A 19,347-nucleotide genomic window follows, 5' to 3' on the forward strand; every position below is an offset into this window, starting at 1 on the left:
ATAATGCTTGTGAATAAGTGAAATTACTTACTTATAATAAAAGAAAATCTACATGTATTAAATATATTTGTATATTTTCATCAACATCATAATCAGAAAGAATATTGAAACTATTAAAGCTCAGAGAGTGTTAATTTTTGTGTGAATATGTAAACATAAGAAGATTTCCATATTATACGTGCAAAACAAGACTTGTTTATCAAACTTTTTCACTTTAGAGTGTGATATGCATGAAATTATGTCCAATAAAGTATGGTCTCACTGACATTCAGATTGAGGTTTATTTCAGTGATATTCTTTACTGACATTTATTATTTCTCACCAACTTTCATTATATCTTACTGACATTCATTATATCTCACCAACTTTCATTATATCTCACCGACATTCATTATGTCCACTGACATTCATTACATCTCACTGACATTCATTATGTCCACTGACATTCACTATATCTCACTGACATTTATTATGTCCACTGACATTCATTATATCTCACAGATATTCATTATATCTCACTGACATTCATTATATCTCACTGACATTCATTATATCTCACTGGCTTTCATTTATTATATCTCACTGATAATTATCATATCTCACTGAGATTCATTATATCTCATTGACATTCATTATACATCACTGACTTTCATTATATCTCACTGACATTCATTATATCTCACTGACATTCATTATATCTCACTGACATTCATTATATCTCACTGACATTCATTACATCTCACTGACATTCATTACATCTCACTGACATTCATTACATCTCACTGACATTCATTACATCTCACTGACATTCATTACATCTCACTGATTATCATTTTATCTCATTGTTAGTCATTACATCTTACTGAAAAGAACTATTTTACTAAAGGTATGTATAAACACTTGCCTATACATTTTTTAAAGAATTCATACATTTCTCTTGCAGAGAAATTTATTTTTGTATACAAAAAACAATAGAAATGGTCACTTAAAAATTTATACATCAATAGCACATCAATATCAAAGTCATGAAATTCATGGCATGTCATTTCAAAACACAAGCCATTTGACCTATTAAAACATTACAGAAATCTTGCTTGCATAGCATTATCATAAAAGAATGCTTTATGCTTATATACTAATCCACTTAAGAACAAGGTCAATTAAGTTTCCTGACAATTATCTCAAAACCACAAGAACTATTTGGAAGTAAACTGACTGTGACCCAGTTTTCAGCCATAGATATCATGAATATTGTTTACAATTTACAACCAGTCCACATTGAGCAATAATGCCATTTGAATAAACAAACATTCTATCAGCAAACATTTTTACCTTCTTTTTATACAGATAATGTATCTGACCCAGTTTCTGGACAATTAAAGTCCTTTTTCTAGTACACTTCTAAAAGGGTTAATGACATATAGTACCAAATTCTGCCCATTAAATTATCAACAAGTATCAAGAGCCAAACCCAACCCTCTTTTACAGCAAATGGTTGCAGTCAATGGGACAAAAATATAAACAATATTCAGATATAAGAAATGGATGCAAGTTTATCTTTTTATCTTTATGTTGATTATGTAACATATGTTTTTAATTTATTTGCTTGAACCATGTGTGACAGTAATGCACTGAGATCCAAGCTTAAATAGAGAGTGGAATACATTTTTGGTCCCATCATGCATTTTTTTCCCCATATTTCATCTACAGGTTGTAACTTTTGTGTGTATTTGAGTTTATTTATACTCGCCACAGGTTGCCCATATGGGTGAGTCCTCCAGAAGAGTATTAGTCATTTTTGACTATAGTGCAAGATACAGATACAGAAAGATGCCCCTATTTCAGAAGTTTCTCCTGGATCTTTAGCATGCCAAGTGTTAAAGCAATCATACACAGGACCTCGATTTAAAGTTTCATCCAAAAGACTGATTATAAGTTTTAGTTGGCCAGCCCAGGAATCGAAACCGCAATGTTGAGATTACAAGTCTCGAGCTCTTACCATTTTAGCTATGTCTGCTGGCTAACTTTAGTTGGAACTTGGGTAGTGCCAGTTTATAAAAGCTGAACCACTCATGAGAATAAACAGCTGTGAAAGTCACATGATTTAACAAGAGCTGTCGGTAGGACAGCAACGCTCGACTATTCTTAGTGCTTGATAGTAAAAAAAATGCTTGATACAGTTACCTCCTCCTGTTTACAGGTTGGGGTCATGATGGTGAACAAGTGTGCAAAGTTTCAAAGCCATATGTCAATGGACTTTGAAAATATTTGAACTATTACAAAAACTTTAACGTAAATTCTAAGTCGAAAAAGGGGCATAATTCTGTCAAAATGCTTGATAGAGTTACCTCCTCCTGTCTACAGGTTGGGGTCATGATGGTGAACAAGTGTGCAAAGTTTCAAAGCCATATGTCAATTGACTTTGAAAATATTTGAACTATTACAAAAACTTTAACGTAAATTCTAAGTCGAAAAAGGGGCATAATTCTGTCAAAATGCTTGATAGAGTTACCTCCTCCTGTCTACAGGTTGGGGTCATGATGGTGAACAAGTGTGCAAAGTTTCAAAGCCATATGTCAATGGACTTTGAAAATATTTGAACTATTACAAAAACTTTAACGTAAATTCTAAGTCGAAAAAGGGGCATAATTCTGTCAAAATGCTTGATAGAGTTACCTCCTCCTGTCTACAGGTTGGGGTCATGATGGTGAACAAGTGTGCAAAGTTTCAAAGCCATATGTCAATGGACTTTGAAAATATTTAAACTATTACAAAAGCTTTAACATAAGTGGTTACGCCGACGCGGACGCCGACGCTTGGGTGACTGCAATAGCTCTACTTATTCTTATCGAATAGTCAAGCTAAAAATAGATTACCATAATCCTACCATTAACAAAATCTGACTAAATAAACTGGTGTAGATAACTAAATGAAGGTACAGGTAACTTACCTTTACTGGGCGATTCATGTTTGGTCTAGTGTATCTAAAGTAAAGAAGCACCGTTACGGAGAGACCAATGGCTAGCCAGTTAACAAAACTGACATAGTTAATGAGGGCGTACATGTCTGACGATGTTAAATACACCAATGATAGTAGACCCTGAAATATTGAAAATAAAATTTACATCAACATGAATTTTTTTGATAACTAACAATCAAAACATGTCTATAGTTGTTTGTTGGGGGTTTTTTTATGGTTTGTTAAACAAACAAAGCCAAGGTTATTCTATTTAGATTTTGTTAGTTTCTGCTCAGGCATTGTAAAAAACTGTAAATGAATATTCACTTAACTATAAATATAAACTCAAACTAGGACTTTAGTAAGAATGGAGTCAATTACTTTTGTTTATAACTCACCATAAACAAGCATGCAGGCATAGGTGTAAGCCTGTTGATCTGTACCATAGACAAGATCTGTGGCATATGTCCCTCCCTGGCACCAACATAGAACAATCTGAAATAAAACATAAAATGTTTCTGAGTAAAAAAACTTACAAAGAAAACTAAACAAATGATCATACAAACACAAACATAAAGAGAACATTATGCTCCAAATCTGATGATTTCACAGTCAATACGTACCTTGATGACGTGAAGAGGATACCGTTCACACCTCCAAAAGTGGAGAGTGATACAAATATCGGCATTATCACCCACATGAAACTGTACAGACGTTGTGAAAACATCTGAAAATACAAAAACAATGCAAAGTGCCCAATACTTTATCAACCAATATAGTAGATTATGATTCTAGTCAAACACAACAGTAACAGCTGAAAAAAGGTATACAGTATAAATTATAACAAATACAGAAGCAAAGATAAAGAACATAATATGGTGCATTACAGTTGTTAAAGATTATAATCATTATAAAGCTATATATCTCCTGTAAAATTCTTTAAATTCTTTGAATTTTGAAACATGATACTTCCAAAAAGCCTCTATGGAAGAAATATGTTAGTAACTATCCTTCAGAGCAAAGAGTTCGACAAAATTGTTGCTAAATTGTTAAAACACTACTTAAAACTGCAGCATAACATTTTGTTCCGGACACATTTTTATTCTGTTTATGTGCAATATTCATGTGTGTCAAATAACAGAAACATTATATAATATAACTATTTTGAAAATATATGCACGACCGAGCTATACCATTTTCACGGAGCCGTAAAAGTGGCACGGGTATGTGATAAAATGTTCAAACTTTCAGCATCCTCAATCACGCCAACCTTCCCCCCCAATCCCCAAACAGTATAGACAATGGTACATACCACAGCTACAGCTGCTCCACTCAGTATCTCGGTTCTGCTGACCGTAGTAAAGTACGCTACATTAGCAAACGTGTACACCAACGTTACCAGACTGATGGATATCCATATAGCTTTCGGGCAGTTTCTGAAAACAAATGTAAAAGAATGAAAGTCGTTGAAAACAGAGCGTACATGTTTGAGACTTTTTACCTTTACCAACACGTAACATTATATTTCACTGAACTCATTTCAAGATACTCAACTACAACAACTATAACTGTGGTGGCATGGCCGAGTGGTTAACGCGTTGGACTAGTAATCTTATGATCGCTAGCCGCATGGGTTCAAACCCTGTCAGGGGCAAGTTGTTGTTTCCTTTAGCAAGAAACTTTACACTCATTGCTCAGTACTGCTTGGTTCCAGTAATGGATTTGAAAGACTTAAGTGTGTCTATAAGCTTAAAGCTTCCAACACAATCAAACTAAATTAAATTCTATATTAACCAACTATAACTTCAATCATTCACTTATTCATGTACACCATGATGCAAAATTGATACTAAAGTTGTTAAATATGTTCTATATTATGTATGTGAAACAGTAAATTAGAGTAGACTAACCTATATCAGTTAACATTTAGTGTTTTTTCTCACTTTAATAATTGAGAAGAGGCCTTAGGCTCTTCATTTTTTGGGGGAAAATATCATTAAAATTTCAAATTTAAGACATAAAAAAACTGGTACAATGTTCAGATTGTTTAGAAAACTGCTTTATTATTTATTTTTTTTTTCAAGAAATTTTTAATTGGAAAGAGGCCTTTTATAAGCCTCTGTTATATCAGGTGAAAAATCGCTGACACTTGACTTCAGGACCTTTGTTTGAAGTAGCACAAATGACTTTTTTGCCTTCATTATACAGCCAGGCTGAGTCTGTACATAATACTACCACTTGCTGTTGGCTACTTAAATTTCATTATTTGTGTATTTAAATCCCTTTAAGTATGAATAGACTGTTCCAGGTTCAAAGCAAGGGGATGTCAATTCAACAAATTAGCAAGGTGAAGGTTTAAATAAAATATCTGAAATCCTTAACACATAGCCTCCATCCTGCAACACATTTGATCAAAATCAGCCAATACAGATGATAATGATCTGCAACGGTTTGCTATTCTGTATGTATCTTAAATTTTCCCATGACATTTTGAATGATTTTGTCACAATTTATAAGCAGACAAGACAATTTAATATGTGGTAAAAGTGAACTATTCTTCAGAGCAAGAAAGGTCCAATTTAAATAGCAAGAGAGATCAGTAATCACATGTGTCGCCTCATGATGGCCAATTTCATATTGGGACAAATTTTGTGAGCAGACGGACAGACAGTGCACAACTAGACTTTGTTTGATCATTCCTGTAAAGTTTGGATAAAATTGTACCCAGAATATAATGAGGAGTAGTCCGGACAAGCTTTTGCCTATGTGGCAACACACAGAAAAAAAAACACCTCTATATCAAAGGGGCCATAACTCGGCAAAAATCATTCAACCGAAAACCCGTGCAACATGCGCAAGGACTTGAGCTACAGATCAATGCCTGTAAACCTTCATTGAAATTGCATTAGTGGTATAAGAGTTAGTTTCAGACAAACTTTAAAATTACAAATTATTAAAGGGCCAACACTCTGACAAAAAAATCATGGAACCGTAAATTGTTGACAATATGAACAAACTAGACTTGGTACTGATCATTTCTGCAAAGTTTGGATGAAATTGCACCAGTAGTTTATGAGGAGTAGTCCGGACAAGTTTTTGTGACGGACCGACAAAACAGTGGGAAACGTTCCTACAAAATGGTCATTTTTTGGGTATTTCCCTTTTTTTTAAAAGGGGTCCCCAAAACAAGAAAAACATAAGTACCCAAAAAATACTGAAAAGAAGAATAAAATTTTACCCAAAAAGGGTGTCCTCTGGTGTTTTTGAAGGTATCCAACAATTTTCCCCCTGGGTTTCCCCGGGGACAACAGATGACGGGAATTTGACCCCTATTGTGCCACTATCCGAAAGGGGCGACAAAAAAAGGGGTTGGGGAAATAAGTTTGGGCAAATTTTTTTAAAAAGACAGAGATGTAGAGGAACAAACTTGTGACCATGACTTCCCTTTATTGTAAATCTTATAATTGTGTATACAACTAAAAACTGGCAGTTAAAAAGAACTATTCATTTAGCATCAAACTTCAATCTCAGCTGTAAATAGTAAGAAAATTTCTGACCAACAAATATTGATAATCCTTATAAAAAACAGAAGTATAATAATGATCACAGATTTATAACATTACAGTATTCTTTGGATTAAGCATTTACAAAGAATTTGCTACTACAAAATACTTGACAGCATTATTAATTCTAACCCAGTCTTCTTAATTCTACACCAGTCTAGACCAGTTTCCTTGACCTATATCAAATAGGATTGTTAAACTTTACAAGTTTTAAGCTGAGACTGTGTCCCTGGTTATTCCATTAACAAATGAACCTAGAAAAAATCATCCAAGTAACTGTACAGTGAAATACTTGGTTACTAGCTGCCTTCATTTTATTAAATTACAAAAGACACCATCAAGTTGTTGGACCTAAAATTGCTAACACAGGTTTACTGGTGTTTATTTAGTGGTGTTTTGAGCTCAGATTAATAAATACATGTACATGCACTGTATTATGAAAACACTTTGTAATTTTAATAAAATCTTACAACAACTTGAACAAGAAAACAAACCTGTCTTATTAATGTAAGCACTTGCTAACTTACAATTTATAGTAGTGGTATATAGGAAAAAAGGAGTGAAAACTACATGAAAATGGAATTTTTTAGCTCTAAAAGACCTAAGTCAAAATATATTGAAGTGCCAAATCTGATTCTGAATTTTTTTTCCCTGGGTGATTCAAATCTATACAAAAATCTCACTTTTTCACGTAGAAAGAGAAAATTGCACAGACACAAAAAAGCCAAATATCTTTTTGCACAGGGACAATAAGTTGGGCTATTAAAAAACCTAAAGACAAAAATTTTAAATTCCCCCAAAAAATAACAAGCAATTTTAATTTTTACGCAAAAAAAAACAACATTTATTGCAGTTATAATATTTAAAACTTTTACTCAATGTAACCAGCAAAAAGGGCAAATGTAAGTCAAAAACCTCATTTATACATAGAGTCATACATATATAGAATCATAAGTACTGTAATGTAACAAGTTAACTTAATTATCTGAGTTACTTGTAGAGTGGCTTAATCTACTGATAAGGACAATTCTATTCAAGGTCATACATTAATACAGAATGAACAAAGTAAAATAAGGACACGATCCATGTTACACATTTCAACATACTATTTGCCGAAGTTATTTTTGCCAAATTTCTTCAAAAGTTCAAATTTTGGTCACAGCTGTGATGTTCATACAGTGTTGATATATAAAACTCACAAAAAGAAATGGGGTGTTTCTAAATAACCAACTCACTGGACTGTCATACATATTAAAACCCCAATATTATTATTTTTTTTTTTTACATACATTTTTCTTGCAATAATTAGGTGTTTTTTTTTCTATTCTATTGTAGGGTCTGTTCATGGGCTTCTTTCTCTCTGTTTTTTTTTTTTTTAAATCATGCAGTTTCCCCATAAAATTTAACTGATGTGACGTTTCGTTTTTTAATTTTTTGCAAAAACTTTATTTTCCCTAGATTTAAGGGTAGACTTCCAAATCCTATAAAATCATATGTTGGGGAAAGACCCTAATATTGGGTGAAAGAAAATTTGATTAAATCATTAAAGATTTGCATAACCTTACATCCAAGCAGAAACTTTGGCTGTTAAAATAAGGCAATAGACAGACAATGACATGGTTTGCAAGGACTAAAACATTAACAATTGCCACTGCTTTTACATACCAAGCAAAGTGCATGCCTTCAATAATATATTTAGTAGAATGGTTGGCTATTTTCTTATCTTAATTATTTTGTCAACAATCCCAAATAATTATTAAGTTTGCTATCTTCACATGAAATGATTGTCTTGTGACTGTAAATTTCATTCACTATCTACCAGCCTTCATACAGGTAATAATCTAAGTATTTCCCTTAGCGGACAAAACTACCACAAGTTGGCAACACTATGAAAAGTTCAAATCTTTAAACAGTTCTAATCTTCCACAAGTGACACGAGTTTTCAGAGGGGAAAAAACTAAACATTTGAATATAAAAATTATTTCACAGATGTTATTTTGAAGTACTATTTATATGGCATTCAAAAAATTTCTCTTAACAACAACCTTGTGTTTTAAAGGTCATGGCATTATTTTGGCAATGTGTACGTGGGGGCAAGCCAAACATGCCAGATGGGTAATCAAACACTCATGTCGAAGACAATAAATGTTCATTTACTTATATTTCAATTCTTTTTTTCTTTGTTTTGTTTCATGTTACCTTTACATTACTAATAATAGTGGTGGTGGCTGTCTTGGTAGTTTTCACTCCGATCACCACAGTAAGCCACATTAAATTTTTCAGAGCACAGTTCAGCCTGGACAGGCTGTCAAGCAGTTTACTAGTACTAGTTGCCTTCACTTTCCAAAGGAAATGATAATGTAATGTATATGTAATGTATTACATTGTACGTATTGAATATCCCATTGCTCAGTATTGTATTGATTTGTTTTTTCTTTATGTGTAATTGTAAAATATGTGACCTATAATTATATTTCAAAATGCTTGTTATAACGATGCACCTATGTGTGTACAAATTATGAAATAAACTCTGTTCTGTTCTGTTCTGAAAACTTCTGTACATGCCAGAGCAAAGGTGCAGTGCAAATGACCTTAGAAAGGATTTCATGATCAATCACAACAAAAGTGACATTCTAACAATATAATACTGTTATACCAAATTAAGAGGATTAAAAGATTTTTTTTTACACTTTACAGGTTGAGAGACCAACAATATTTTTTTTCTTTTCTTTCTCCTTATGCCACAACCTTATGAATTTGAAAATATGAGCATGAAAATTGGTTATATTTAAGCAACCAATATTCACTTTTCTAAGATGATATTATAAATATATAAATTATGTTTTTTATGAAAAGCCAAAAATGCTTAAAAGTTGTGCTTGTTGTGGGAGATCATTATCACCTTCTTGGAATATTCAAAACATAGGCAGGAATTTTCAACATTTCTTTGAACTTGGAAAAGCCTTATTCATTTTCTGCCTCTATTTCATGCAAAAAACAAGTGCTACAAGGGCGTTTTCATCAAATCACCAGGGGCTGATATTATAAAGGTCCCATTCCCAATCCAAAATAGCCTCTTTTCCCCCCAACTTAAAAACAAAAATTCCACATAGCAGCCAAAAAATCTAACTATTTTCAACATCTAAGAAAACTTTGAAATTCTCTGACTTGTTTCTTAAAAAAATTGTCAAGTTATATGATCTAGCAAATGTTAAAAACTTTTAAAGGCATGAATAAGGTAGTTTTGGCATGAATAAGGTAGATTTTTCTAAAAATACTGAATATTTTTTTCCAATTCATGCAGGGAGACCTTTTCCCAAATAGCAGAAAAAGGCCCTGGCTACATCTGGAGGAAAACACCATAACACCCTCCCCCCTAAAAAACCCCTGACTGTACACCCGGTGACCTTGACATTACTATGTGAAGTGGGCTTGTTAGGTAGAGCTCATCAAGTTGCATGCATCTGCAAAATTTAGCAGCTTTAGATGGAGGGACATTCTGTTCTACCTCGAGAAGTTTTGTTTGTTGGAATTTAAGTTTTGTGACAAACAGACACAGACAAAAGTACATTAAATATACAATTTTAACAGAACAAAAACAAAATGGCCCTCTTAATTCCAAGCATTAAAATAATCATATTTTATCATTTACTTATAATATCACTGAAATAACAGATATATACACTACGATACAGACTGTGACACCTCAATCTTCACCTTTGTTAAATGCAAATTAACCCTGTAAGCAATACTGAGATAATGCAAATGAAAGAAATTAATTGCAAGGACATGATAATAATACAAGTTGCACATTGACAATTTAAAATGAAATTGTTAAGACTTATAAGGCTTCAGTAACTGGTGGTGTTGCTTATTTGTAATTTTATTCAAACATTTATACATTTTTTTCCTTAGCAGAAATTTCTGTTGACTTACAAATTCATGTTCATTTTATTGTGGTCGATGCCCAACATTGGACATTTTACTGAATCTTTCCATTGTAACAACTAAATAAACTTCAGATCATGTATAATAAATAGTTCTTGCAAGCAAGTTCAAATGGCTTTTTTCTTAAGGCACAATAGCCCCTTTCCCGCTGAAAAATTCTTAAAAATCATGCAGGGTTTCCCCTAAAATTCAGTTTACTTTAACTTTTTTCTTCCTTTTTTTGCATAAATACCATGTCATTTCCCCCTAAATTTAAGGGAAGTGCCCCTACGAAGAAAGAAAACCATAGATCAAAACAACATTAAATAATCCCCTTAGCTAAATCCGTCTTTTTCTTTATATTAAAATTGTCCTTCTATAAGCATAGATTTGTAATATCATCAAAAGAAATTTTGAACATATCAACAATGTCTTAAAGAATCACCACCTTGTGGCAATATTTAAGCATCCATAAAGGCCCTTAAATCCCACTTTATTATGACAGTACACCTGAAAACCACACAAGTTATCATACTGGGTCACAACCCAAGTATTTACAGCTTAAATAGTACTTAAATTAAAGCTCACATCCTGTGATATAATATTTAATATGACAAGTTCGTAAACAGAAATCTGTCTTATACAATATTTAATATGTTTATTGTTTACTTATGGAGGGATTAGGTCTAGTGGCTAAAACTAATTACATTGCTTAGTATGTATATCAATGAAATAGCTGTCCACAAACTTTCAGCTGGAATAGCATACCTACTTGGCTTTAGATTCTATGAAGATATGTACAATATAAGATAGTGCCAAACATATCAAAATTTTAAACTGATCTGAATTTTAATACAAGCTGATAAATCAGCCTTCAGATTTTCTGTTGGAAAAACAATTCTGTGTTAATTGTTTCAAATTAAGTATTTTAGTACTTTGATCTTGGAAAAATGCATGATATCACTGTTAAGCCTTCTTCAAAAGAGCGTCCTGAGAGCTATTTATAACTCGTCAGTGACATTCGTTTCTAAAAAAAGATTGAGAAACAGTCATCAACTTTGCTAATTTAAATATAGAGAAGAGCAGACCGGTATATTAGAGGTATCAAGGGGCTTCCTAAAATTTCATTTTCCACATCAATTCTTTTGGTTTGACAATTATATAGACAATTTATATAAAAATAATTAAACATATTTAACCTTTAGAAAAGCTAAGGGATGCTTTTAAATAAGACAAGCAGTCAATGCAATTTTTTTTACTTGAACCAAAATTGTGAACTTTCCTACACACAAATGAACTGTAAACACTGCAGAGTCCTATAATAATTTTTTACTATTTTTTATCCAGGTATTTACTATACAAAACATTTTCCCACCATAGCTAGTATAATGCTACATCAGACAGAAAGTAAACATAACTACACAATTATGTGACTTCTTATTGTAGAAAACAACAACAGTACAGTTTTATCAAAACGATTTCAAATCTTATCCAGAAAAATCCATTTGCTTTAAAAAAAATTGAAATATTTTTTTGATGGAGAAAAATAACATTCATTGCTACTTACAACAGCAATAAATGACAATATTTCAACAATATTAGCAGAGAGAATCTGTACTTGAAACCAATTTATGACTTTCTCACAGACAAAACATGCTATTGTGTCTTTGATAAGGATATTCAGACGTTGGTGGTTCTAAATTAGGAGTCATTTCATATTATAAGTAAACGTAAGTGTTTTGAAATTTGTTAACAATAAAAATCGCAACAAAAGTTATCAATTCAACCATGATCACATTCATAATCATACGTGAAGCTAAAATTTGGACAAAGTTCAACCATACCAAAATAATGCCAAAGGAATTAGGGGAGATAAACAATTTCTGCTTAAAACTAGTCACATCCGGATATATCTGGCAGAAAGGGAAAAGGCATTCAAAGTTATGTCTGTTAGATAATTTGTGAGAAAGAACTGAAAATAGAAATTTACAACTAACTGTCTCAAGGCATTTACCATAGTAACACAAAATTACTTCTTACTCTATATATGGACTGACCACTTCATATTCGTTTTTTTCTTTTTCTTTCTATTTCTTTTCCAAACACATTTAGGGAAAAAAAATTAGTAGGGTCTTGGAAAGGGACAAAAAGGGAAATATGAATTTCTTAATACAATTTATATACCGTATTTCTACTAGTTGAATTTCACACATTTAGGGGGGGGGGGAAATATTGGTAGGACCTTCTCAATACAATTTATACTGAATTTATACTGAATTTTTACTAGTTTTATTTCAAGTCAAAAGCCTAATGCTTAATCCATCATTTTTCTGGTTTATACTACACTGTATTTAACATTTTATCCCATTAATTAATGGTGTTTTTTTTTTATCCAATAGTGTGTTACAATTTAGGTGTATGCTCATCAGGATATAAACACTTCATAATTTATCTTATTGCATCATCAGTTTCCTTGTGTTCCTTGTCTAAATACATATTGCATCATACAAACATGTTTTTCATATAATAAACACCCTGACATATTGCATGACTTCCTGAACAATACAAACATTACATCAATGCTTAATGGTTTTCACTCATAAATTTTATCATAACACCGAAACAGGTTTACAAATAAATCATTATGTATATCACAATATTCTTTAAACTGTTTTAAAATTCCAGCAAAAGATTTAATCAAAATACTAAATCTATGAAGTGTACAAGTGTCAACATTTAAATTTGAATTGAATGAAAGATGAAAGTTATCAATTCAACTGAAATAACAACAATTATAATAATCAATTATTCTCATTAAATAATGATATTTATTTTTTAAAATTTGCAAAAAAAAAAAAAACGGCATTCAGGAGACAATGTGCGATGTGCGTGTTTAGGAACTATATGGAGGATTTAGTAATGTATTGATTTCCTATAAAAAGGTGTGTCAATGCCTAGTAACATAAGGCAAATCTATTTCCAATACTCCCTTAACATAGGCAGATTTATTTCCAATATTTTCGATCTACATACAAAACTAGTAAACATCTGAATGATGCAATAATTACTCATGACATTGACCTTTAAAAGCAGTGACCTTGAAGGGGAGAAAAGGAAGGACAGTAATTGTAGTCAGGGTGACTTTGAGCACGTAACAAAAAAAAAACATTTGTTTAAAAGATTTCTTTGAAATTCAATTTACTTAGAACTTGCTCTTGAAAGTAATTGAAAAATTAACAACAAATCTACTTCTACTTGTCTGACTGGTTTAAAAATATCCTATTCTATCCTTTCAGATAAATGGTATCATACTTGGAAAAAAAAATCAGTCAAGGGCTTTTTAAAAGACTATTTGAACAATTTAAGAGCAAAGGATGTCAACTTCTAAAAAGAAAAGTTTTCTTGTTGTGTTTAGTTAGGTTTTAAAATACCTCTTGAAGCTAGAAACTACCAACAAAACATGCACTTATTAACCTTGAAAAATGTTTCACATTTTCAACTGATAAGTGTATAGATTTCTTTTTGTTTTCCTCGTTCTGTTGTTGTCGTTTGTTTTTTCAACTTTTAGGTCAATAGGAGAATGGTGACAAGGCCATGAAAAAGACGAAATTGCAATGTGGAAAAAAGGGGAAACTTAGAAATGAATAAAACCTCACTTTTAACAAGTATGTTAAATTTTGATACAATAGCATAATTATAATCTTTTTTTTAAAACTAAGCTGTCTCCCTCTGTCCCACCCTCTGACCCTGAAATATGGATATCAAAAAAAAAAATTATATAAGGGAAATTAGACCAAAGTTTGAGCCTCAAATTGGCCTTGAAAATCCCCAATGTAAAATGTGACATTTTCAGTTTTCAAAGGAAAATTGCAATTGATTGCATCATTTTGAAAATCAGCAAGTACCATACTTCTTCACATACCGTATTTGATCAAGTAAACACAATTGCACTTGACATTTCTGTAAAGTACCATACTACAAACTTAACATTTACCTTTAACATTTGCCACATAGACTTGTTTATCTTTCCATCTAGACAAAAACATTAATCATTTTTCAAGAAAATTTCAAAAAAAGTATGAATTGAATTAATAGCGAACAGTGCTGCGCAGACCATCATATCAAATTGAAGATAAAGCCATAAGCATAATATATACTATTACTTTATTATTACATTATGTATTTTTGTGACTAAGACAAGGACATGCTTAACCCATTACTTCATGAGCATTTTGTGAAAAATGGCTGTTTTCATTGAAAAGTCTCCCGTTACAAGTTCAAATTGCTATAATACTATAAAAACTGCTTCAACACTAATCAAACTTGGCACAAATCTTGACTGGACCATTGCCCTTGCAACAACATGCTCAGACTTAAATTTTCTGTTACCATGGCAACGAGGGGACATCTCAAAATTGCCAAAATCACTATTTTGCGTTGATTTTTTCCATTATAATTGATTTCAAAGTGCTGTAACTTCTCAATGGATTGAGATAGAGTCAAATGCTTTTCAGCGTTGGTTACACGTTACCTTATGATCAATCTGGGGTCATTTATAGCCTTTCACAAGTCCAAAATTTTCTTGGCGATGAGGGGGACTCCGCCCCCCTTCAAACCCCCCAAACAGAAGGGGGCACATCCCCCTTCTGGCAACCCCCTGATGTATCTTTTGATTGGGGGGCCGCGCCGAAAAAGTGGTCACTTTTTTTAACAACATTTCTCAAACAAAAACAAATGTTAAGGGCCTAAATAATGCATTTTTTCACCATTTGAGACAACAAAAGGGGGGGGGGGGGTGGTGAAAAAGGCGTTAAAAGGCGTGTATATGAAGTAATGGGTTAATGCAATAAAAAATAATTTTTTTACTTACTTGACAGGGTCTTTTAACTCTTCTATAACATAGTTCAGGTAATTCCTGAAATGAAATATAAAATTCATATATGTGAAACTAATGATTACTTTATGAACCTCTATGTAAGGTTAAGTTATTTACTCCAAGGCTAAAACCTTGCATTATGTAACATAACCAGGGCCAAAAAACTGTTCTTTGTAGAGGACGAATATAGGCTGCTTCCCCAACCAAACTAGTCTCTTTTTTTCTCCAGTTTGGTCCTCAAATTTCCCCAGTCTTTTGAAATTTGCCATAGAATTTAGAACAGAATTAAATGATGGTATTTTAAGGTCTTTTACTGCCTTACTAGTATTTCCCAGTGCTTTTTGCATTTCTATTTTGAAGACTTGTTAAAGGTTTGTGTTAAATTTGAGTCCCCTTTTCCCAAAGTATGCCAAAATCATGCATATTTTCCTCAAGAAAAAGACTGAGGCCCCTTCCCCAAAAATGGTGTTTTGGCCCTGATAACTCTACCTTTACAGACAAAGAAACAAGATTTTTACCAGAGGGGATCTCAATTTTTCAACACAATGGGTAATACATTTTCCAGAGGGGGTTTGGAATTTTACTAGTTTTTGTTTTGTTTTTTATCATGATTTTCATCATCAAGTTCATATTCAGATTTTGATCTACAAAATATAGTTTATGCATTAATAGCCAAACTCCACAGGGGTCATGACCCCCTAAACCTCAACCCACCCCTGAGGATCCACCCATGCTTTACCTTTCCCTGAAAATATGTAATATTGTTAATGCTCTAGACGTATATTCTTTCACAAAACATTTGGAGCAAATATAAAAAGAGGTCCCTATGGGCAAATTTATCGCCAACACGAAAAACCCTGTGCATTACAAATTGTCTATAAAAAATACTTTATTTTCTTCCCACTATTGATTTCCAATCAGGAAAATAGTTTCTTGTCTTTCTAAATACAATAAAGAAAATTTTCTCCTTCCAATATATCAATCAAACGTAATTATACGGTGATTTTTACTGATGAATGTAATCTTTTACAACAAGTGTTCAGGAACTGATTGAGTTTTCCGTACATCAAAGCTCAAATGTGATAGGGTATCGATTGATTAATTATTCAAATTGAAAATCCTGCTTTTTTGTAAGGAAACATTAGGATGTCCATTTGATTTCCTTTCCACGGAAAAAAAACAAACTTTCAATCACCTAGTGAACCTGGTGCCTTTAGATTAAACCAGTGCACGGAACAGATGGTCAATAATCTTCCAATTATAATTAAGGTTTTTTTTAAAGCATGATTGTATTATGACAGTTTCCATCTTAACTTTTAGCTGCATAATTTATGGGCTAGTCCAACTTAGTTATAATTTTGAACTACTCAGAATTGCAAAATCCAATTCATTGAAATTGTGCAGTCCAAAGTATCAAGTCTAGTCAGGCTGCATGTGGATTCAAAATGTCTTACCTTAATGATGGCAAAGGCCTCTCACATTAGCATTTATTCATTTTAAAGACTACAATCATGTTCTGTTATCAGAAACCTGACACATTCACAAATGTTGACTTTCAATACCTTAATATTACCAGTGACCACAATGACTTTCCCTATTTACACCAGTTAAAACTAGGGGTGTCAGTGGCAGAGTGGTTACGGTCGTTGACTTCAAACCACTTGCCTCTCTGCCTCTCACCACTGTGGGTTTGATCCACACAGCATCTTCAATTTGACAAATTCTTTCATGTACGTAATCTATGCTATTCAGCTAGCTAGCTTACTGAACATAGGTGGTTCTACTCAGATGCCCGTTCGTGCCTTAAATAATGCACAAAAGGAGCATCTAAGGTCTTCCTCACCAGTTAAGCTGGAAAGTCACAAAATGACCAATACTGTGCTATGAAAATCCAAGCAAAAAAAAAATAAATAAAATAACGTACAGGGTAAAAATTTGCTTCAGAATCATTCCAAAAGAAGCAACATACATGTATTACAGACTCGTAGAATAAAAACCACAGACGTCAACAAAAAAAACCAAGATCTTAAAATAGCCAAAGAAACAATTTGCAGAATCTCATTTTAGGCTTAAAATAGACAATCAATACTAATAAGTGTAACAAGAGGCTTGTTTACAGTCTATACTGACGTCACATTGGTGAACAGCTTGCATGTGGGTTAAATAAATTAACGTTTAAATATCTTTGCATTTTTTTCTCTTATAATTATACTGGTAGAATATGTCCCTTTATTGATCATAGTTCGCTCATAAACTACACTGCCTTGAAATTATTATCATTCTCTAATTTTCACAGTTCATGAGCAATTATTAAAATCCTATATTTTTTTGCTCTACAATTTAGAATAGAAAATACTGTATTTATTAGAATAGTCTGGTTAGGCTGAAGGCTACCTGATATATTGATCTTTTACCTGATGTCTCTATTTGAAATATAACACAAGCCCCTGGTGAATTAGTATCATTAAATACCAGCTAAGTATATATACAAGTAATAAATATCGTAAAAATCTTAGTTATAGTGACTCTCCTTCAACATGACTATTTTCATTACGAGATTCACTTGCGATAATTTAGTCTATGCCTGCAGTGTACTTTAGTCCCTGGAAAGCCATACCTGACCATTTTCCAAACTCATTTCTAGTATTTTGATTTCGACATAATAATCTCTATATACCAACAATAAAATATTGCGCACATCGACAGCACAAAATTAAGCTGGGAAGGCAAATGAGGCTATATAGTATATTTCTGCCTCTACAAACCGGCACTGGGAATCGGTACGAGAGATTTTACAGTTTAAGGAAAAGTTAAAATCATCCTTATATTATAAGTTTAGTTTTTACAATGTATATATATTTGGGTGAAGTTAATCTACTGAGCAGATATTTACCATATCTATAATGCGTTTACCATGCACGATGTATTTCTATTCACCCAATGTTTGTTTGTTTTGGGTTTTGCGTCACATTGACACAGTATAGGTCATATCGCGACGTTCCAGCTTTACTTGTGGAGGAAGACCTCAGGTGCCCTTCCGTGCATTATTTCGAACCCACAGCGGTGAGGGGCAAGTGGTTTTAAGTCAACGACCTTAACCACTCAGCCACGGATGCCCCTTTATTCACCCAATGAATAGATTTACTGTTTATTTGGTTTTACACCAATTTTAACACATTTTTGGTCTTTTCTCAGAAGCTGGTCCACCTAAACAATTTTCCAAGGTAACCAACCAGTAATATAAACAAATTTCTCCACAAATAACCACTTACTAATTCCGCGAATTCTAAATCAGCAGTTGGAGACAAATAACCATTTATGTAAATTTACCACATGAAGAATTATCCCTTTATAAATTATGGACATGTAACTATATTGGCACCATATATAAAATATATTCTTCTGTCTCTTTTCAGGTAACATTTAAGATATTATTATTTTACTCACCATCCATTGTATGCAAACAGCCCGGAATAAAAGCCAAGTGTTGCTTTAGCTATGTTTGTTTCCGTGTGCTCAAACGGATCTTGGAAATATTCAGTCTCTCCTGAAACAGTAAAAAAAAACAACGTAAACACTAAATTTCCTTCGCTTATTACGCCATAAAACCAAACTAACAAACAAACAAATATTTCCTGTACAAATATATATCATTATATTTGACCATGAAGATAAAATTCATTTCATTTTCTTCACAACACGATTGTTGTTTGCAATTTTAATTTCCTTAAGTCATGAAGTCTCTTATATCATCCTGCCCTTAGTAAATAATTTTAATTTGTGACATTTTATAACATTGGATACATATGCAAATTCTTTTCTCACTTCATAAGAGAATATGTGCAAACTAAAGCCATTTGAAATTATTATAAACAAATCTGTATCAATAATTTGACTATTTATACGCACAAATAATGTCATATTGGCCACTTGAGGCTCCATGACATAACATCTGGGTTAACCAAAGACCTTTTTCTAGCTTTCCATAGTTAAAAGGAAAACAATATGTTGGAATGTAAATT

At 32.5% G+C, this 19,347-nt stretch overlaps 1 protein-coding gene across 1 annotated transcript in view; it reads right to left on the reverse strand.

The window, feature by feature from the left end:
- LOC132721692 (large neutral amino acids transporter small subunit 2-like) overlaps positions 1-19,347 on the reverse strand; it is a 35,457-nt gene that overhangs the window by 8,600 nt on the left and 7,510 nt on the right. Inside the window, exons 3-8 of the mRNA XM_060706044.1 lie at positions 18,773-18,872; positions 15,320-15,364; positions 4,272-4,395; positions 3,583-3,686; positions 3,358-3,454; positions 2,951-3,100 (exon numbers count right to left, since the gene is read on the reverse strand). Coding sequence (XP_060562027.1) covers positions 2,951-3,100; positions 3,358-3,454; positions 3,583-3,686; positions 4,272-4,395; positions 15,320-15,364; positions 18,773-18,872 — 620 coding nt within the window. The remainder of the gene's footprint in view (positions 1-2,950; positions 3,101-3,357; positions 3,455-3,582; positions 3,687-4,271; positions 4,396-15,319; positions 15,365-18,772; positions 18,873-19,347) is intronic.

This window comes from Ruditapes philippinarum, unplaced genomic scaffold (assembly GCF_026571515.1).
Source record: "Ruditapes philippinarum isolate M1 unplaced genomic scaffold, ASM2657151v2 ctg837_1_1_1_1, whole genome shotgun sequence".
NCBI classification, from domain to species: Eukaryota; Metazoa; Mollusca; class Bivalvia; order Venerida; family Veneridae; genus Ruditapes; species Ruditapes philippinarum.